Source organism: Hemitrygon akajei, chromosome 6, assembly GCF_048418815.1.
Source record: "Hemitrygon akajei chromosome 6, sHemAka1.3, whole genome shotgun sequence".
In the NCBI taxonomy this organism is placed as follows: domain Eukaryota; kingdom Metazoa; phylum Chordata; class Chondrichthyes; order Myliobatiformes; family Dasyatidae; genus Hemitrygon; species Hemitrygon akajei.
Window position 1 is genome coordinate 11,398,587 of NC_133129.1, and position 22,006 is coordinate 11,420,592.

General features: G+C 40.7%; 1 protein-coding gene across 6 annotated transcripts in view; it reads left to right on the top strand.

Moving 5' to 3' along the window:
- nek1 (NIMA-related kinase 1) overlaps nt 1–22,006 on the top strand; it is a 169,979-nt gene that overhangs the window by 39,717 nt on the left and 108,256 nt on the right. For 5 of the 6 annotated variants that reach the window (XM_073047866.1, XM_073047871.1, XM_073047868.1 and 2 more), the window contains exons 9-13: nt 3,466–3,666; nt 4,633–4,699; nt 15,201–15,349; nt 18,995–19,054; nt 19,543–19,602. In XM_073047866.1, coding sequence (XP_072903967.1) covers nt 3,466–3,666; nt 4,633–4,699; nt 15,201–15,349; nt 18,995–19,054; nt 19,543–19,602 — 537 coding nt within the window. The remainder of the gene's footprint in view (nt 1–3,465; nt 3,667–4,632; nt 4,700–15,200; nt 15,350–18,994; nt 19,055–19,542; nt 19,603–22,006) is intronic. The other variant, XM_073047869.1, reaches the window with a different exon arrangement.

A 22,006-nucleotide genomic window follows, 5' to 3' on the forward strand; every position in this document is an offset into this window, starting at 1 on the left:
TTTCAAGTCTGCGAGCCAACACTTTAGATAAAATTTTAGTATCAAAATTGAGTGAAGAGATAGGTCTATACGAAGAGCATTCAGTAGGATTATTCTTCTTTTCGAGAATAAGCAAAATGGAAGCGTCGTAAAAAGACTGTGGTAATCTTCCTACCTTGAAGGAATCTGTAAGGGTAGAACATAAGTGTGGTATAAGCAAGGAGAAAAAAGCCTTATAAAACGCTCCATTAAATCCATCAGTTCCTGGGGATTTCCCAGAATGCAATTCTTGAATAGCCTAAGCCATTTCCTCCTGGGAAGTGGGTTGATCCAATTGCCTATGATCATCTAGCGAAAGATTCAGAATATTTAATTGATCTAAAAAATTATTCATTGCAATATTATCATTAACAGAGTCAGAGCTATACAATTTGGAATAAAATTCCCTAAAAGTGTCATTAACTTCAAAGTGGTCAGTTGTCATATCCCCATTAATTTTACGTATTTCTTTAATTTGTTGCTTGTCTATAAATGACTTCAATTGATTAGCCAGTAGCTTACCAGTTTTATCTCCGTGAATATAAAATTGACTTCTATCTTTTAAAAGCTGACTTTCAATTGGATATGTTAAAAGGAGATCATATTTAGCTTTGGTTTCAATACGTCTCTTATATGTTTCAGGATCGGGTACCGAAGCATATTGACGATCCAGTTGTTTTAACTGATTAGCTAGTTTGTTTCTCTCTTTGTTAGCTTTTTTAATGATGTTTGCGGTATAAGAAATAATTTGACCCTGGATATGTCCTTTAAAAGTATCCCATATAATAAGACTAGACGTCTCTTCCAACGTATTTTCTTCAAAAAGAAGAGTAATTTGATTCTTCATAAATTTTTAAAAGTCCTCGTCGGATAGCAGAGTTAAATTAAATCGCCAAAATCTACTCATAAGGATAGGACCAGAAAGATCTAGAGATAAAAGTACAGGAGAGTGGTCAGAAATAGCAATTTCTTTATATTTGATCGATCGAATCAATGGAATCATTCGACTGTCAATTTTTTTAAAAAAAATCAATCCTGGTATAAGAATGATGGACATGAGAGAAAAAAATATACTCCCTGTCCGTCAGATGAAGAAAACGCCAGGTATCTACTATACCACATTTAGTTAAAAAGGATTGGATTATCAAAATTAAGTGTGGCTGGTTTGACAGATGAGCAATCTAATACTGGATCTAACCAGCAGTTAAAATCTCCTCCCATTATAAGAGAGTAAGTACATAAATCTGGCAAAAACAAAAAGACGTTCAAAAAACCCTGGATCGTCTACGTTGGGGGCATATGCATTAACAAAAACAATCAATTGACTGTCTAAACTCCCTGATACAATAACAAATCGACCATTAGGATCCAAAACAACTTTATGCTGAACAAAGGAAACTGTATTATCTATAAAAATCGAAACTCCACGTGATTTTGCATTAAATGAAGAATGGAATTGTATACCCTTCCAACGAGTTTTAAAAAAACATAAGCTATCACAGCTGCGTATGTGCATTTCTTGTAAGAAAATAATGGGTGCTTTTAATTTTTTAATATAAGCAAACACTTCGTTCCATTTAATGGGGCGATACAGCCCTATCACATTCAAACTAAATAAGTTAATATTTCGAACCATTTTAAATACAAATCATCATGTAATTAAAAGATCTGGCCATAAGTTATTAAAACTGGAAAGCAAATCGTAAGGTAAGGTAGTCAAACAGGCAATCATATAATCAACCCAACACAGCTCCCAGAAAGAAATAGGCCCTAGTCCCTCCCCCACCTAAAGCCAGAAGGCTGACCAATAGACAGTCAGTGAGCTAAGAACTAAGTTCCTTCCGCAAAAAATCCTGTTGACAGAAACTCCGATCCTTCAAGGTCAAATTATGTTCCTACTGAGACACAACATAAAAAGACAAATGACTCAGTATTCAAAAATATAAAAGGGTCAGTTTAAACAAATAAGAAGAAAACTATATTAAAATAAAGCCTCAAAAAGGGATATAATCAAGTATCAAAAAAATCAAAAGACAGTATATGAACAGCCAAAACATAAGCTTATTGAAACCTTATTTCAAATTCATATTCACAGAAGAAAAATATTGATCAAATATGAAATATAGGTTTTAGACTTAAGCCTTCAGAAACTCGTTTACATCTTCAACCAACTTTATTCTTCTTTGGCACTCGTTCTTCAAAACAATACTCAGACGGGCGGGAAACCGAAGGGATGGTTTAAATCCTTTATTATAAAGATCCAACATTACTTCTTTATATTCCATGCGATCAGCCATAACTTCAGGCGAAAAGTCTTCCACAAATCTGACCTTGTAACCATGGAAATCGATCATCCTTAGTCGATGGGTATGGCGAATTAAAAGGTCCTTAGTACAAAATTCATGAAAACTTAGAATGACTGACCTGGGCCTCGCTGCCGACGACAATGGCTTTGAAGTTGGCGAGTGATGTGTTCGATCGAGCTTCGGTTCAGAAGTGAATAAAACAGGGAATAACTGTTTCAGAAAGTTTGCAAAGAACTTGGTAGGGTCAGCGCCTTCAACTGATTCTTCAAGACCCAGAATTTGCAAGTTATTTCTCCTGTTTCTATTTTCTCAACTGATAATCCTTTTCATCATTTTTTCATTGGATAAGTTTGCAGAGTTTAATTGTATCTTCAACATCCTCTTCAAGTGACACCAGCTTTGCAGTATTTTCCTGAATTCGGTTCTCATGTTCAGTTAAAGTTTGTTGGATTGTATCCAATTTTCCATTAATTTGTTGAAATTCCTCAGAAAATTCTGATTTTTGCAGTTTAAAGAAGTCACTGAAGGAATCCAAAGTGACTGGGGATTCATCTTCTGTTTCTCTTTCTTTTGCAAAAGCTTTTGTTCTTTTCCCAGCCATGGTAGAGCAGTATTAAAGTATTATAATAAGGTTTCAAAAAAAAACTGGTTGGAGACAATAAAGTAAGTAGGGTAGGAGCAATCTAAAATTATGTTACTCCATCTGCTGCCGGCAGGGCTCCTCCACATGTCCAACTTCAAAAGGCAGTAGGAGAGATGTCTTTGTTTCATTTAGTAAATGCATGCATGTTAACTTCACATTTACCCATATATTTGCATTGAGTGGGATTTTGTTTTAATAAATCTTTGTGCAGTGAGCTGAAATAAGGGTTTCTGCATAAATAGAATATGTTCAAGGTTATTTATTGTCTTTCTTCAGTACACAAGTGTAAATGAGAACAAAATGATTGCTACTCCAGATCTGATGCAGCATTTTTTTAAAAAAAGCATAAAGAGCACAATAAAACCCCAAAAAACATGATAAATATAAAAATAATCCTATAAAACACAATGTACAAGTAACTGTTCTATACATAGTGACGCATTTGTGTATATCCAGTGATGCATTTGCCAACTTTGTTCACTTTTCTCTTTTACGTAGTTTGAAGCTGGCAACATGAAGAACCTGGTGTTGAAGATCATCCGTGGATCTTATCCACCAGTTTCTGCTCATTATTCTTATGATCTGCGAAACTTAATGTCACAGTTGTTTAAGAGAAACCCAAGGGACAGACCATCAGTTACATCTCTACTGCAGAAACCATTTCTTGCCAAAAGAATTGACAAGTTGCTTTCACCTGATGTAAGTATCATGATGTTTCCTTCGTAATCTTGAAGCTTTCTGAAAGGAAACTTCCAGTTGGGCCCAATTTATATAAAAAAAAACATTTGTATTGCTCATGCCATTTTGATTTTCGTTAATGTGTGGAAGAGTTTAGGGTGATTCCGGTTTTGGGTGATAACAGCAATATTACCGTTGTCACATTTTTTTGTTTTTCTGAATTTATGTGACTATTTCTGTACAATTTTTTTGAAGATCATTTAAGTCTTAACATCGCTGTTCTATTGACCGTCAATAATATAGCTTTTAGTTGTATTTGGATTTTTTTGTCATATTTCCTTAATTATAAGTTTGACACAAAGCAACAAACCAGGTAATGAGACATGTAGGAACAATCCTCCCACCACATTTTTCAGTCACAAAACATGTGTCAACATTTGCCTTTTGTTTCCTGATCCTATTTTGGATCCAATTTGCTACTACCTGAATCCCTGGAAACCCAGAGGTTTCTACTGGGTTTTTTTCACCAAAGTATACATAGGTGACATTAAATGCAGTGCCTTCATGTACCCTTCTTGCTGCCTACTCAGGTGTGACTCCCCTTGATATCTTTCCTGACTGTTCCTAATTACACTCGCTCTCCAGACTCTGAAACTCTGAAATTTTTGTAAAAAGTCTCTAAATTTCTAAATCTAGAATAGAAATCTCTAACTCTGTTTACCTTTCATTGAAACCTACTGTTTTGATCATTATAGTATTTTATGACATAACATTTTTCTGAATCTGATCTTGGCCCTAATGTACACTCCAGGATGTTAATGTTGTTTTAAGTTTGATGTATAAATGCAACACAATTCTAACTGTGAAGAAAGAGAAGTGATATGGCTAAGCAATAGAATTTCTTAAAAATAATTGTTGGTTAAGTCTAAGGATAATGACTTGAGGAATAGTATTTGATCATTTGTCCACATCTGCCTCTATTTCTAGCTTATTATTGAAGAATTTGGTCATGCAATTGAAAATCATGCTTCAAAACCAGTTGTCAATACAGCAGGTAAGAAGTATGTCTGAGATAAAAAAATTGAAAATTGCATGAGGGTTCTTGATAACCTTTGCACCCTTTCAGAATGTTTCAGAATGCATTTCATGGATTTCAGATCCCTTCAATAGAAACACTTCAATGCATTAAAGTCATTAGGGGTATTTATTCTACATTACAATTTAGTAGTGGGTGAGAAAGAAGGAAGAGAACCAAAATTAAGTTTCAGTAAACTGAGGGATGACTATGTTTACAGGTGAGACTATGATGGATAAAAGGAAACAAGTTTGGTTTCCTCAATTGTGCATGCTTAAATGCAGTGAATCTTGGCAATGAGCTGAGTTAGGCATGTGAAAGTGTAATGTTGTGACTGTTACTGAAACATGATTTTTTTTTTGCTCAGCATAACAAAACTTTCAATTTCCAAGTACATTTACATTTCTTCCCCTCACAGATATCAGCTATCAGAACACTTCCATCAAAGTGTAGACATCACCACCACATCCTATACAAAAGCTCTTATTAGTATAGCAGACAGGTTTACATCTACATATTGCAGAAAAGGTTGCCATGTTTTATGAAAACTATTTGTTTTTGAGTGTACCATACATGTTTAAAAAGTCCAAAGGAATGTATTCCATGATTAATTTACGCTAACCAGAAAGTCCAGGGGCCTTATCGGATGTTCAACAAAGTAAAATGTTCTTCCTTGCACAAAAAGTCAGGATGTTAAAAAGTTTTTTCTGATGTGCATTAATAATACGACTGCTGGGTAGGCCCAAGAGAAAAGATACTGGGTCTAGTTCAAGCTCCATCTTCAGAATCTTTTCAATTTCACTCAAAATATCACGCCAGTATGCCTGAAGTTTGGGACAAGTCCAAGAACAGTGGGTGAGAGTTCCAGTATTTCCTTTACATTTAGAACACTTTGGAGAAACCCCCGTCTTAAATTTTGAGAGACGATCTGGAGTCAGATGGGCTCTATGCAGAATTTTGAGTTGCAATGCTTTAGTTCTATTACAAACTGGAATTTTCTTTGCATTATCACAGATGTCTTCCCAAGTTTCAGCTCTAATTTCTACTCCCAGCTCTCTCTCCCAGACCCTTCCCAGCTGCTCAGCCTCTCCACAAGAACATTCCCTCAGGATGCTGTAAAAAGTACTGATGGACCTTCACCCTGAGAACAAAGCAGCCTCTTTTCTATGTCAGAACTATAGAAATCAGTTAACAATGATGATTCTTTCTGTTTACAATCTCTTATCTGAAAGAAACGAAAAAGATCCTTGCTGGGTGTGTTGAACTTCTGTACTATTCTGTACTTATGTTCCTTCATCAAACAAATCTCCTAGATAGAAAATACCCTTAGAAATCCGAAGTTTAAATCCAGGATCCAATATGCCAGGCTGAAAATCTGGACTGCCAGTTGTTGGAGTGAAGGGTGATATTTTCGCTGCGTTGCCCTCAACTTGTCGCACTGCCCTCCAAGCCCTGATTGTGTTAATTATTATTGGATTGTGACACAAATGTGCCTGATGCTTACAAAGCCACTACCCTCCCCCACCTCGGACAGTCTGACCATCTTTCATTGTTTCTGCTTCCCAAGTACAGCCCGGTCATTAAACGTGTGAAACCCACAATGAAGTCTATTAAGATCTGGCTGGAGGGTGCTGACTCTGCTCTTCAGCACCAATTCCAGCACACAGACTGGAGCCCGTTTGCTGCCCATGCCACCACAGACTCTCAGATTGACATTGACTTGTACACCAACTCTGTCCTTGAGCACATCAACAAGTCTGTAGATAGAGTGACATCACAAAAACAAATAAGTTTTCCCCAACCAGAAACCATGGATGAACAGAGAGGTTCGCCTCCTGCTCAAAACCAGAGATTCAGCCTTCAGGTCTGGAGACTGGCAGACTTACAGCTCAGCCAGGGCCAACCTGAGGAGGGGAATCTCTCAGGCCAAACACATATACAAACAGAGAATTGAGGAGCATTTCAACTCCTCGGATCCCTGGCGCATGTGGCATGGCATACAGGTGATTACAGACTTCAAACCACCTAGTACTGTGCCCCCTTCCAGCTCTGCTTCCCTCCCTGATAAGCTCAATTACATCTACGCTTGCTTTGACCGAGAGAACAAGGAGGTCACCCTCAAACCGGATCTCCCACCTGGTGAACTGCCTCTCTCACTTTCCACCTCCGATGTTTGCGCCACCCTGAGCAGGGTGAATGTACGGAAGGCAGCTGTTCCGGATGGAATACCTGGCCGTGTGCTCAGTGTCTGTGTAGGGCAGTTGGCCGGGGTTTTCACCCTGAGCAGGGTGAATGTACGGAAGGCAGCTGGTCGGGATGGAATACCTGGCCGTGTGCTCAGAGTCTGTGTAGGGCAGTTGGCCGGGGTTTTCACCCTGAGCAGGGTGAATGTACGGAAGGCAGCTGGTCCGGATGGATTATCTGGCCGTGTGCTCAGAGTCTGTGTAGGGCAGTTGGCCGGGGTTTTCACCCTGAGCAGGGTGAATGTACGGAAGGCAGCTGGTCCGGATGGAATATCTGGCCGTGTGCTCAGAGTCTGTGTAGGGCAGTTGGCCGGGGTTTTCACCCTGAGCAGGGTGAATGTACGGAAGGCAGCTGGTCCGGATGGAATATCTGGCCGTGTGCTCAGTGTCTGTGCAGGGCAGTTGGCTGGGGTTTTCACCCTGAGCAGGGTGAATGTACGGAAGGCAGCTGGTCGGGATGGAATACCTGGCCGTGTGCTCAGTGTCTGTGCAGGGCAGTTGGCCGGGGTTTTCACCCTGAGCAGGGTGAATGTACGGAAGGCAGCTGGTCCGGATGGAATACCTGGCCGTGTGCTCAGTGTCTGTGCAGGGCAGTTGGCTGGGGTCTTCACAGACATTTTCAATCTGTCCCTGGCCCAGGCAGTTGTCCCCACAAGCTTCAAGATCACCACCATTGTGCCAGTGCGGAAGCATTCCACTGCCACAGGCCTGAATGACTTCTGTCCAGTTGCACTAACCCCCATTATTGCATATCTGAAATCCTGTCTGCCTGCTAACCTGGACCCCCATCAATTTGCCTATCGCACCAACAGGTCAACAGACGACGCCATCTCCACAGCACTTCACTCTGCCCTACCCAGCTAAACAGCCCCAACTCTTACGTCAGAATGCTGTTCATTGACTTTAGTTCGGCATTCAATACTGTGACCCCCTCCAAGCTGATCGCCAAACTTTGCCAGCTTGGTATCAGCTCATCCCTCTGCAATTGGACCTTGGACTTTCTGATTAACAGACCCCAATCTGTTAAGTTAGACAACCTCTCCTCCTCCATTCTCACCCTGAACCAGCTGAACAACTTCTTCAACAGGTTCGACAGCTCAATCTCATCCTCACCGCAGAAATCCACACCAGGCTTACTTCCCTCACAGGAAAATAGCCACTCACAGGAGACCTTGCCCATGCCCAGGATTACGGCTGCACAGGTGAAAGGTCAACTGAGGAAGATCTGTACCAGCAAGGCGGCTGGACCGGATGGAGTTTCCCCACGATTACTGAGGGCCTGTGCGACTGAGCTGGGAGAACCACTACAGCGCATCTTCAACATGAGCCTGGAGCAGAGAAGAGTACCCAGACAGTGGAAAACATCCTGTATTGTCCCGGTACCGAAGAAACCACAACCAAAGGAGTTGAATGACTTCAGACCTGTTGCCTTGACGTCGCACGTGATGAAGACCATGGAGCGGCTGATAATACAGAATCTGAGGCCACAAACCAGGCACGCCCAGGATCCTCTTCAGTTTGCGTATAAGGAGAAGGTGGGAGTGGAGGATGCTGTCATGTATTTGCTGCACAAATCACTCTCTCACCTAGATGGGGCCAGTTGTGCTGTGAGGATTACATTCCTTGACTTCTCTAGTGCCTTTAACACCATCCAGCCCAAGATCTTAAGGCACAAACTAACGGAGATGGGAGTAGACTCTCACATGGTGGATTGGATAGTGGACTACTTGACAGATAGACCTCAGTATGTGCGGTTGGGAGACTGTAGGTCTGACACGGTGGTCAGCAGCACAGGAGCGCCGCAGGGAACCGTACTCTCTCCGGCCCTGTTCACCCTGTACACATCAGACTTCCAATATAACTCGGAGTCCTGCCATGTGCAGAAGTTCGCTGATGACACGGCCATAGTGGGGTGTGTCAGGAATGGACAGGAGGAGGAGTATAGGAAACTGATACAGGACTTTGTGATATGATGCAACTCAAACTACCTGCGTCTCAATATCACCAAGACTAAGGAGATGGTGGTGGACTTTAGGAGATCTAGGCCTCATATGGAGCCAGTGATCATTAATGGAGAATGTGTGGAGCAGGTTAAGACCTACAAGTATCTGGGAGTGTAGTTAGACGAGAAGCTAGACTGGACTGCCAACACAGATGCCTTGTGCAGGAAGGCACAGAGTCGACTGTACTTCCTTAGAAGGTTGGCGTCATTCAATGTCTGTAGTGAGATGCTGAAGATGTTCTATAGGTCAGTTGTGGAGAGCGCCCTCTTCTTTGTGGTGGTGTGTTGGGGAGGAAGCATTAAGAAGAGGGACGCCTCACGTCTTAATAAGCTGGTAAGGAAGGCGGGCTCTGTCGTGGGCAAAGTACTGGAGAGTTTAACATCGGTAGCTGAGCGAAGGGCGCTGAGTAGGCTACGGTCAATTATGGAAAACTCTGAACATCCTCTACATAGCACCATCCAGAGACAGAGAAGCAGTTTCAGCAACAGGTTACTATCGATGCAATGCTCCTCAGACAGGATGAAGAGGTCAATACTCCCCAATGCCATTAGGCTTTACAATTCAACCGCCAGGACTTAAGAACTTTTTAAAAGCTATTATTAATGCTTTTTGAGATAGTGATTTAGATGCATATCATATTTTTTACTGAGTTAAGTATTGTATGTTATTAGTTTTGCTACAACAAGTGTATGGGACATTGGAAAAAAGTTGAATTTCCCCATGGGGATGAATAAAGTATCTATCTATCTATCTGAACACCAGCGTGCATCAAGGCTGTGTGCTGAGCCCTCTTCTGTACTCCCTTTTCCCTATGACTGCGTACCTGTACATGGTTCTGACTCCATAATCGAGTTTGCAGACGACACCACAGTGATTGGCCTGATCAGAGGGGATGATGAGACAGCCTACAGGGATGAGGTCCAGTACTTGGCCGCATGGTGTGCCGACAACAACCTGGCCCTTAACACCCAGAAAACCAAGTAGATCATTGTGGACTTCAGGCATGCTAGGAGCCACGCTCATGTCCCCATCTACATCAATGGAGTTGTAGTGGAGTGTGTATCAAGCTTCAAATTCCTTGGTGTCCACATTTCTGAGGATCTCACCTAGTCCCTGAACTCCTTCATCCTGATCAAAAAGGCGCAACAGTGCCTTTATTTCCTGCGGAGCATCAAGAAAGCTCACCTCTGTCCCAGGATATTGACAGACTTATAACGCTGTACCATTGAGAGCATACTCACCAACTGCATCTCAGTGTGGTATTGCAACTGTCCCATATTGGACCACAAAGCACTCCAGCATGTGGTGAAAACTGCCCAGCAGATTATCGGCACCCAATTGCCCACCGTTGAGAACATCTGCTGCCTGGGCAGGGTGAAAAGCATTATCAAGGATGCATCTCACCCTAACCATGGACTTTTTACTCTCCTCCCATCCGGTAGGCGCTACAGGAGCCTCCGCTTCCGTACCAGTAGGCACAGGAAGAGCTTCTTCCCTGGGGCTGTGACCCTGCTGAACCTCACATCACAGCGCTAAGCAGTTTTGCACCCATGTTGTACTGTCTCAGTACTTTCATATTTGTGTGCTGTAGCACTTTTTATTTGCAGTTATTTTGTAAACACTATATCTTTGCATTTCTGGTTAGATGCTAACTGCATTTCATTTGGCTTTGTATCTGTACTCGACACAATGACAATAAAGTTGAATCTAATCTAATCTAATTCCTTAACTAATTTCATTTTATTGAGGAAAAGCAAATTAATAAGAGGGCATTTTGTTTGTGAGGCTTCAATGTCCATCCAAATTGAGGAGGGATCCCTGCAAACCCAGTCAACCACATAGGATAAAAAGGAACGTAATTGATGTTTTTTGATGTCTGGAAAATCCAGACCCCCTAGACTACTAGGAAGCTATAACTTAGATATTTTAATACAGGGTTTTTTTTTGTTCCAAATAAGAGAACCAAACCAGCCATTTTTTAAAAAAGTGTTTGTTGGGTGAAAATGACTGGAATCATTCGTATTGGGTAGAGCAGATGAGGAAGAATGTTCATTTTGAGCAAGGATATTTGGCCAAGCCAAGAAATGGGAAGAGTGCTCCATTGCTCAAGAACCTGTTTGATTTTGTCAAATAACTGTGTGAAGTTAGCTTTGAACAATTGATCAAATGTAGGTGTGATGAATATGCCTAGGTAAACAAAACCTGTCTGTGACCATTTAAAGGGAAAAGCACCCTGGGTGTCAGGTACCTGCTGCAGATTCCCCAGAGGCATAGCCTCTGGTTTAGTAAAATTGATTTTATAACCTGTAAAGGTGCTAAATGACAACACACACAAAATGCTGGTGGAACACAGCAGGCCAGGCAGCATCTATAGGGAGAAGCGCTGTCGACGTAAAAAGTGATGCACTGACATAGCAGGGTTTGATAAGAATATTAGAACATCATCTGCATACAATGTAATTTTATGTGACTTTAGTCCCATGTCTGGAGCAGATATTTTGGAGTCTCGGCAAATAGCCTCTGCCAATGGCTCGATCACTAGTGTGAAAAGTAATGGTGATAAAGGGCAGCCCTGCTGGCTGCCCCTCAGAATTCTAAAATTATCTGACCTAATACCATTAGTAAGAATCACAGCCAGAGGGTTAATGTAAAGAACCTTCACCCATTTAATAAAATTATTGCCCAAACCAAATCGTTCTAAAGTGGAAAAAAAGATACGGCCATTCAACACGATCAAAGGCCTTTTCTGCATCTAAGGAAACCACCAAGCTGTCCACTGCCTGTTGCTGGCATGCCTGAATCACATTAAGTAATCTTCTGATATTGTTCAGTGATCTATGGCCTTTTACAAAACCCATTTGAACCTCTTTTATGATAAAAAGGTAACACAGTTTCTATTTGCAACGCTTAGGTTTTAGATAATATTTTTAAAGTCAACATTTAACAATGAAATAGGCCTGTAGGAGGCACATTCTTCAGGGCTCTTTACTTTTTTAAGAATTAGGGAGATATTAGCTTCTCTCAATGATGATAGGAGTTTAGTGTACAGCGTAGGACTATGATCTTCTGTAACTTAGCTGCAGAAGGCTTATTAATATGATCTTTTTCAGCTGCCGCAAGCCTTGTTTCCACTAGGCGCTGCTGTTCTGCAGCTTGTCACTTCTTACTAGCAGAGTAAGAGATAATTAATCCCCTTGCATAGGCCTTAGCGGTTTCCCAGAGCATCGATGGACTACTTGCTGATTTGGAATTAATAGATAGGAAAGTTTTGAATTCGGAAGTAGTCTATAAACTTATTATCTTTTAGAATAAAAGGAATCAGCCTCCAATGTCTAGATTGTGCTGAGTTATCTTTGGACTTAATATTTAAGCATACTGCTGCACAGTCAGAAATAACAATATTTCCAATTGTGCAGGATACAAACTAAGTCTAAGAGCGTTTTGGGGGTTAGAAAAAGGTAAATTCTGGTGTAACACTTGTGTGGATTAGAAAAAAGTGTGAAGTCTTTGTTTGGGGGATGTAACAACCTCCAGACATCCACAAGTCCTAGTTCTCCACATAAGCCCATGATTTGTTTAGACTGTGAAGAGAGCAATGGGGGAGCATTAGGCACTCTGTCCATCAGTGGGTCCATGAGACAATTAAAATTCCCACCTACAATAATGTTTTGTATTGAAATGCTTGTAAGTTTGGAAAAAGCATCTGTTAGGAATTTGAGAGGATGAGCTGGAGGGCAGTAAACATTAAGAGTATCATATTCCTCTCCATATATTGAAGCCTTAACAATCACAAATCTCCCATACTTATTCTTAATGAAGTCTAATAACTTAAAAGTTAAGTTCTTCCTAATTAAAATGGCCACTCCCCTACTCCTGGTATTAAAGGATGAAAAATAGACTTGATCAAATCCACTATGTTGCAGTTTTAGATGTTCTTTATCATTTAAATGTGTCTCCTGCAATAAAGCGACATTCACCCTTTCCTTTTTCAGGTTTAGTAGGATTTTCTTTCCCTCGATTGGTGAATGACTCCCCTTAATGTTCCAAGTGCACAATTTAATATATTACTGGTCATAACTCTTTATAACAATGATTTGACTCCGGAGGAGAAGAAACCCAACTTAAGCAGCAGAGCAGCAATGTGAACAAAAAAAACACGCAAAAAAGAACAAAAAGCCAACAGCGCTGAACAAAAGGACTTACCCCACACTTAAGGGGATATCTGAACCTTCCAGCGCCCCATATTCTGCCCCACTGCCAATATGGCATTTGACATAGTCAAAAATGAAAACGGGGCATAATTTATCAATCCACCAATTTGTTACCATCATGTTTAAACTTCAGGCTGGAGCAGCACCGCTAACTTAAATGAATAATGAAACTATATTAATCAAAACAAATACATTACCCATCCTATGATATATCTTGCCATCAAGTAATGAAAAGGTTAAATAAAGTGACCATCAAGCATGTTATTGTCCATGACCAGGGCTACACAATATATACATTCTTTAGCCCAATGTGTCCACAAAGGTTTTAGCTTTGTCAGGAGAATCAAATATCTTGGTGGTCCTGTTGTAGGTGATTTTCAGCGCCGCTGGGTATAGCATGAAGTACTGGATTCCGGATTCTCTCAGCCGCTTCTTCACCTGGTCGAATCCTTTGCACTTCCGAACAACAGCAGCTGAGAAATCTTAAAAAAACAAAAGCCTGGATCCCTCGTATATTAAAGCCTGGGTATCAGTCCCGCGGCGTCTCGAAGCCTCCATCACTCTTTGCTTATCACCGAAATTATGGAACCGGATGAGGGTGGGTCAAGGGCATTGGTCTGGGCCTGGCTTTGGAGCCAGTGTACAGTGAGCTCTTTCCACTTTAATGCGTCCAGCCTTGGTTTCCAAATCAAGGAAATTAGGCAGCCAGCCCTCAAAAAACTTGGCTGGCTGACTGCCTTCTGTACCTTCAGGTGGAACGATGATCCTTATGTTCTTCCTCCTGCCTCTATTCTCAAGATCATTGATATAGTCAGACAGGCTTTGAACTTGCTTTTCTAGCGCCTGGATGCGGTTTTGGGCCTGATCAGCTACAGTCTCTACCGGGGAGACTCGGCCCTCAGCCTTGGTCATTCTTGTATCAAGATTTTTAAGCTCCAATGTGTGGTTTTGGAGTGTTAGAGAGTGTGGACCCAGCTTCTCGTCCATCATTTTGGATACGTTCTCCGTAACTTATTGAATTATTTGATGAAAAGCAGGGTCCAGCGTGTTAGTAGAGCTAGCTCACCAGCCCCAGGCAAGCGCTCTGTGCAGTCCATCTTGGTCATCTTTTTAGTACTTTTCGGTGGCATGGTGTTGGAACAGCTCAAAAAATACTCATCAATGTTCATGTTATTAAATCTGACACTTGGGCACTTAAACAAAAAATAGCTGAAACATAATTTTGCATATAAACCTATCAGTGTTGAGTTCAGCAAAGCAGACCTTCCACTGCGCCGCCATCTTGAAAACCCTCGAATCATGATGAGTATGAATAACATCTATGCATTACTAGTTACAGAATTTCCTGAGAAGTAGAAGAGAATATTTCAAAAACAAAAGGATGCAACAATATTAGTTAAGGAAAGGAGCAAAATGTTGGAAGAACTTAGCAGGTCAGGCAACATCTGTGGAAAGGAATAGAGTCGCTGTCTCAGACCAAGTCCCTTCAGCAGGACTGTCTGAAACTGACCCCTGCTCCCTGACCCCCTGTTTCTTCAGCATCTTGTGTGTGTTCCTCTGGATTTCCGGCATCTGCCGAATGTCTAATGTGAAGAAAACAAGCTCTGCTCAAATTAACAATACAAGGACATACGAGTTGAACTCAGGGATACAAAATGTTATTAACATTGCTGGAAATGTGCTTTATAGATTCCCAAATGGTTAAAGACCATAAGACTATAAGTCATAGGAGCAGAATTAGGCCACTCAGCCCATTAAGTTTGCTCCGCCATTCCATCGTGACTGATTTATTATCCCTCTCAACCCCATTTTCCTGCCTTCTTCCACTAACCTTTGAAACCCTGACTAATGAAGAACCTATGAGCTTCTGCTTTGAATATACCTAATGATTTGGCTTCAATAGCCATCCGTGGCAATGAATTCCACAGATTCAGCAACCTCTGGTTAATATAATTTTAGAGGTTAAACTTGAAATTTATGGGTTTTGCAGAAAATTAGCCACTGATTTTCCTTGCCTTGCCAGTAAAAAGACCAGGCCCAGTCTCAGGATCTGTTGGACCAGCACAGAAAATCACCAAACCAGCAGCCAAGTATAAAGTGCCATTAACAGCAAAATCTGCAGAGGCAGCTAAAAAGCTTTCAGATAAGAAATTACCGATGAAACACAAGCAGGTAAGGGGTGATAATATAATAAAATGTGAATTTATTCTCTAACTCTTTTACCTGGTGATAAGATTATTGGAGGTTTTGTATTATGATTTTGTTAACTCTCTTCAGCTAGTTTGCAATTTCGATTTGTTACTGAACTTTGCTGATTTAGAAATTATGTATGTGACCATTGAATAACTAGTGTCTTTGCCAGCGAACTCTGTTTTGAGTGTGCTTAATTTGGCAAATGCTTTTGTTGATATGTTTTCATTGTGATGCATTGTTTAGAACTGTTTGACACCTTTGTTTTGTGGGCTTAGGCTCACCTTCAGAACTTTATGATGTCCATTATAGTGGTTATGTCTGCTCCCTTTTTCCTCTTTTTATCACTCCTCTGATATGAGATTGGGGCAGTTGTGATGTGAAATTTTATGGAGGAGCTGTGAAGTAAACCCTCTGGAGTATGTAGAAGTATTGCACTGGAACTTGCAATGCATATCACTAAACTTGCATATTAGCGATGCCATTATTTAATCACTGCTGGTTATCTGATATCATGCAAATGATAGCACATTGTAACTACAGTCGGTCCTCCTTATCAGTGAGGGATTGGTTCCGGGACCCCTTGCAGATACCAAAAAACGCAGATGCTCAAGTCCCTTATTCAACCTGTCTTAATGTGGTGGACCTTAGGACCCAGCAGAACCCCAGACCTTATTTAACCTGTCTCAGTACGGTGGACATTAGGACCCGGCAGTCGAGCTCTGAATCTGCAGTGTTTCTGTTCCCAAAAATAATCACGGTCGCGATTGAAAACAAAGTGGAAATAATAAAGCGATCGGAAAGAGGTGAAACGCCATCGGTCATTGGAAAAGCATTAGGCTACAGCCGGTCAACGATCGGAACAATTTTAAAGGATAAAGTGAGAAAGTCCCTACCCCGATGAAAGTGACAATTATTACTTAGCAATGCAGTTGTTTACTTATTGGGTTTTGGGGTTTTGAGTTTCTGATCCTCCACATCAACCAGGCTCGGAAGGAGACCGCGCTCGGAAGTGGTCTGTCACTGGATTGAACTCGGGAACTTTCCAAGCCCGGTGCTAAAACATACGTTCTTAAATGTTTTATGTACATAGAAAGGTAAAATATATACTATATATTAAGACAAACGTTTGACTGACGCTAAATAATACCGGATGTACCTGTTCCGACTTACATAGTAAGAGAACTTTCGAGTTTTTTTTTTCCGATCCTGATCCACGGTAACCTGCACACATTTACATATACTTTAAATCATCTCTAGATTACTTATAATATCTAATACAATGTAAATGCTATGTAAACTAGTTGTTATACTGCATTGTTCAGGGAATAATGACAAGAAAAAAAAGTCTGTACATGCTCGAACAACAAGTGCTGGAAGAGCACTTCCGCATTTTCTTGATTCGCGGTTGGTTGAATTCACGCATGCGGAACTCATGGATAAGGAAGGCCGACTGTACTTAAGTGGTTAAATGGGGTTTACTATCAAATCTTGGGTTTGATGTTATAGGACGTCATTTGACCTGCCTTGTCTGCTGTATTTTTTTACAGTATCTAAAGCCTCTTGCAGAAGCACCACAGGGAATTACCAAAATCAACTGCATATTGCTAGAAACTGAAACAGTTGCCTCAGCTAACTGCAGTGGTATTGGAAGTCAGTGCTAATATCTGTAACTTCATCACCAGGTCAAGTCCTGTGATAATTGTCAAAAGTAAATTGCCAGTAGATAGCAATCAACAAATCCGAATCTGCTTCTCTTATGATTATTACATAACAATTAGTGTTTCAGACATTAACAATTATAATTAATTAAACAGCACTGATTTCAAAATCTCAGAGTAAGACATGAATTTGGTGAAAAGGGAAAATCTGTTTCCCTGAAAGGGCACCAATGCTGAAGCTGTAAGCTTTAAAAAAAATGTTCTTAAAGGGTGAAGAGACTTCTTGAATATAGAGGAAATTGCACCTCTTTTTTTAATAAAAGGAATATGAATAAATAAATGGTGCAGATTAATGTGCATGCGCATGGGCAGAAGGCCAGGAAGTCAATATAGTATGCAATTGTGAAAAACCTGTCATCAACTTTTTGGGATGCTAATTGGCACTGGTTAAAGAGCAAAGTTATTTAATGTATTTTAAAACATTTAATCAGCAGCTATCCCACATTTTTTTTCACTGAACTAGGCACAAAATTATTAACTATTAGCAGATTGCTAACATCCAGTTTTAAGAATTTTAAAATCCCTAAAACATTTCACGGTGACAGTCAAGGATGTGTTCATGAGGTTCCTGTAATAAAATAGGAATTTTTCCTGACCTCTCCCAAGATCAATATACACATATTGTATGGAATGATTTATTTCATCTAACTTCGTCAAGTGAAGATGTATAGCAGATTGAAAGAAAATTCACAGTGACAGTAATAAGGCTTTGGGCAAGGAATCGAACAATTGCTTTACATGTATTTTCGTGGAGGATGATGCAAAATATTTAAATGACTAAGCCACTTCTGGAGGGCACGTTAGTCATCTGTTCCTCCAACCTGCTGAATGTAAATAGGCCCATAAGACATAGAGCAGAATTAGCCCATTCAGCCCATCTAGTCTCCCTGCTATTCTATCATAACTGATCCTGGATACCACTTGATCCCATACTCCTATCTTCTTGCCATATCCTTTGATGCCCTGACCGATCAGAACACTATCAACTTCCGCCATAAATATATGCATAGTCTTGGCCTCCCCTGCAGTCTGTGGCAGAGCATTCCACAGATTTATTACTCTATGGCTAAAAAAAATTCCTCCTTACCTCTCTTCTAAAGGGTTGCCCCATTATCTATGGTGTCCTTTAACTATGTAACTAGTCACTCATTTTTAGCCTCATCTGGCATTTTTCCTGTTTTTTTTTTACCCCTATTCTTCCCACAATTTCATCAATTTCCCCCAGATTTCCCCCCTCACTAAACAATTGGGGATATTTACTTAGGCCAATTCACCCATCAGCTCTCTTGTCTTTGGGATGTAGAAAGAAACCTGTGCACCACAGGAAGCCAATCTGAACATGGGGAGAAGATGCATTTCACCACAAATGACACCTGAAGTCAGGATTGAAATGTTCTTCGTTCCTGTAAAGGAGGATATTCGGTATGAGAGAATATAGTGAGAGAAAGGAATTGAAGTAACTAATAAAACAATTATACTTGATGTTGATGAGCTTGTAGTTTGATTAATCCCAAGGGCCAATTGACCCAATTGTCAGAAAGCATAAGTTCTTCATGAAGGAAGGAGTTCATGCAAAATTTCAAAGCTGATCTCATTTAATTTTGGCCAGGGTAAAGCTAAGAGTATGGAGCCAAGTTGGAAGCATGGAGTTCAATTCAGGTTTTCCTTTATCAAGCTGAGAGTTCAAGCTTGTCAGGTCCATAGGGCCTCAGATGTGATTAACCGTTTCTGGTTCATGTGGATCTTCTCAAATCACTTTGCACTGTGAAGCTTGTAGTGGGATGGCAGTCCGTTTATATTAAAATAAAATGTGATTTGCTTGGTTGTCCTTGCTCCGGCACCTTCTCAGCCCATTTTTTGCATTTAGCCACAGTTGATCTAATTTGCAGTTTCACTTTTTATTTAGGCTCCACCTGCTCCAGTGAAGAGAATGAATGCAGTGGAAGAAAGGAGGAAAATGTTTGAGGTATCTGAGTGAAAAAAGAATAAAATAGTTCAGTTTCCGTGAAAGATGGTAGGAGTCAGAAACCTGCTTTGTTAATTGCAACCACCCTGGTTATTTTGGATGCCCCAAACTTTTTCAAGAAAATCTGATGACTTTCAACTCCTTTGCTGGAATTCACTTGTTTTCTCAAACTCATGAATATGATTTGGAGAGAGGAAGAAATAGCCCCTTTTGTTTTAGTAAAATAATGTAAATTTCCATAAGTATATAAATTTTCCCAACCAAATTATTACAAAGACATTCCTCCCCATCTTTATGCTTGGGGGGGCGGAATAAAGTGAAGCCTTCAAACCTTTCCTCAATTTCTTACTGATATTTCCCTCTTTCTCTGTTTCCAGCTTGAAGTCAAATCTAAACCTGGAAGCACTGTTAACCTGTCTTTCTAATTCTTTTCTCAAGCTGTGCTGATTCTTTGTCTCAGTCTGAAAGTTTTCTTGTCTTTTTCCTAGGAAGCATCTAAAAAGAAAAAACAGGAACAGATTGAACGAGAAAGAAAGCAGCGAGAGCAGGTATGTACTCCAGCATGCCTGAGAATTGGATGTGATTAATGAGCACATGACAGATTTAAGTAGATGTTAGTTGTTGGTGAGGGGTAGAGGAAAAAACAATGACATTCTGCTCGATGTAGAACAACATGTAAGTACAGTTTCCTCAAGTGGAGTGAACCATTGTTATTCTGCCCACTGTAACCTCTCCTATATATTTTGGAGGGATATGGCCCAGGTGCGGGTCAGTGGGACTAGGCAGAGAAATGGTTCGGCACAGCCAAGAAGGGCCAAAAGGCCTGTTTCTGTGCTTTCATGTTCTATGGTTCTATCCAACACTAATCCTGGAAGATACAAAGGCAGCAAATGTTCTTTTCTTACTCCCCTCTGACTCTGTCAGCACTTCCTGCTACTTTGGGAAAGCAGCCAATGTAATTGAGGATAACCCCCACCCTTCACTACGGTTACTCTCTCTTCTCTCCCCTCCCATCAGGCAGAAATTATAAAAGCCTGAGAGCACAAACCACCCGATTCAAAGAAAACTTCTGTTCCACCATTATCAGACTCTTGCCCAAGCTGAAAAGATGAACTCTTGATCTGCTACTCCTTGTAGCTCTTGCACTTTTTCTACTCGCACTGCATTTTCTCTCTAACTGCAACACTACATTCTGCATTCGCTTTTTCTTACTACCTCACTGTACTTTTGGATGATGTGCAAGATAAATGTTTTTCACTGCCTCTCGCTGCATGTAACAATAATAAACCAATACTCTCTCATCCTAATGAGTGACGTAGATTGAAGTGGAGAATTCTTTACTTCACAATTGCCAAAACCCCTGTGGAAACTGCCGCAACTTTTTCTTGCTGCTGCTTCTTTGGGAACAGTTAATCTTGAGAAACATATGGGAGAATAGTGAAGCCATACCCCTGCCCATTCCGTCTGTCACAATAGGTCAAAGGCACACATTGTTACCAGTTTTCATCGTAACCTTGAAGCTATGCAGCAAATCATAATAGGAGGGAGGTGATGAGGAGAAGAGAGGGAGTGAGAGAGGAACCAGAATGGGAATGAAAAGAGAGAAGGGGAGGGAGAAATTACTAGAAATTAGAGAAATCTATGCAGCAGCTATAATTGCAATAATAGAATTGTTTCAGTAACTCCATCAAAGCATGGTTGCCATGAATTTAAAAGGGATAAATACAATTTCCTAAAAATAACAGGAAAGCAGCTTTTACTCTATTTAATTATTCCTTGGTAGTTCTGGACATTGCCAGGTCCAGAAGACTTGAATTATGTGGAGAGCCTAGGATTGTTTTCCCTGGAGTGAAAGAAGTGGAGGGTTAACCTTCATGAGAGCCATTTCTAAGGTGGACGTCATAGTCTTCCCAGGAAAGTCTAAAACTAAAGGGCACAAGTTTAAAGTGAAAGGGGAAAGATTTAAAAGAACCTGAGTGGTTTGTCTCTCACGCAGACTGGTGGGTACATAAAACAAGCTGCCAGAAGAAGTGGTAGTGGTGGTTACAGTTATGTTTTAAAGAAAAGAGTGGAGTTGTTGGTAGATGGTGTGGTGCGGAAGGGTTTATGTATAATGGCCTTTATAGGTTGTGGCACTGAATGTTGGGGGCGGGGGTGTTGTGGTGCAGTTCATGTTTATTGTTATTCTACTCTTCACATGTATACAGCTAAACAAAACAGCGTATCTCTGGGACCAAAGTGTGGGACACAGTATATACAGTATATTACATCTGGCACAGAAAATAATGCTGGCACATAGTTCAAAGTAAATTTATTATCAAAGTACATATGTCACCATGTACAACCCTGAGTTTCATTTTCTTGCAGGCATGCTCAGTAAATTCATAATCAAATAGTAGCCATAATGAAAGACCACACAAACTGGGTGTTCAACTGGTGTGCAAAAGACAACAAACTGTGCAAAAACAAAAAGAGAAATGATAATAATAAATAAATAAACAATAAATATCGAGACCATAAGATGAAGGGTCATTGAAAGTGAGTCCATAGGTTGTGGGAACATTTCGTTGACGGGACTAGTGAAGTTATCTCCTTTGGTGCAAAAGCCTAATGGTTGAGGGGTTATGAACTTTTCCTGAGTCTGGTGGTGTGAGTCCTGAGGCTCCTGTGCCACCTTCCTGCCAAAGGGTTTTGACCTGAAACGTCAATTACTCTTTTCTATAGATGCTGCCTGGCCTGCAGAGTTCCTCCAGCATTTTGTATCTTTGTTGCTTGGATTTCCAGCATCTGCAGTTTTTTCTCTTGTTTGTAACAGTATAATGCGACTAGCACTGTCCTGAGTAATGTTTACTGGGTGTTCAGAGCTCTCATGGTCTGTGAGAAGCAGTTACCTAGCCTAACAGTCCTTGTTCTTGTACTTCAATATCTTCTGCCTTTTGGTAGGAGTCCGAG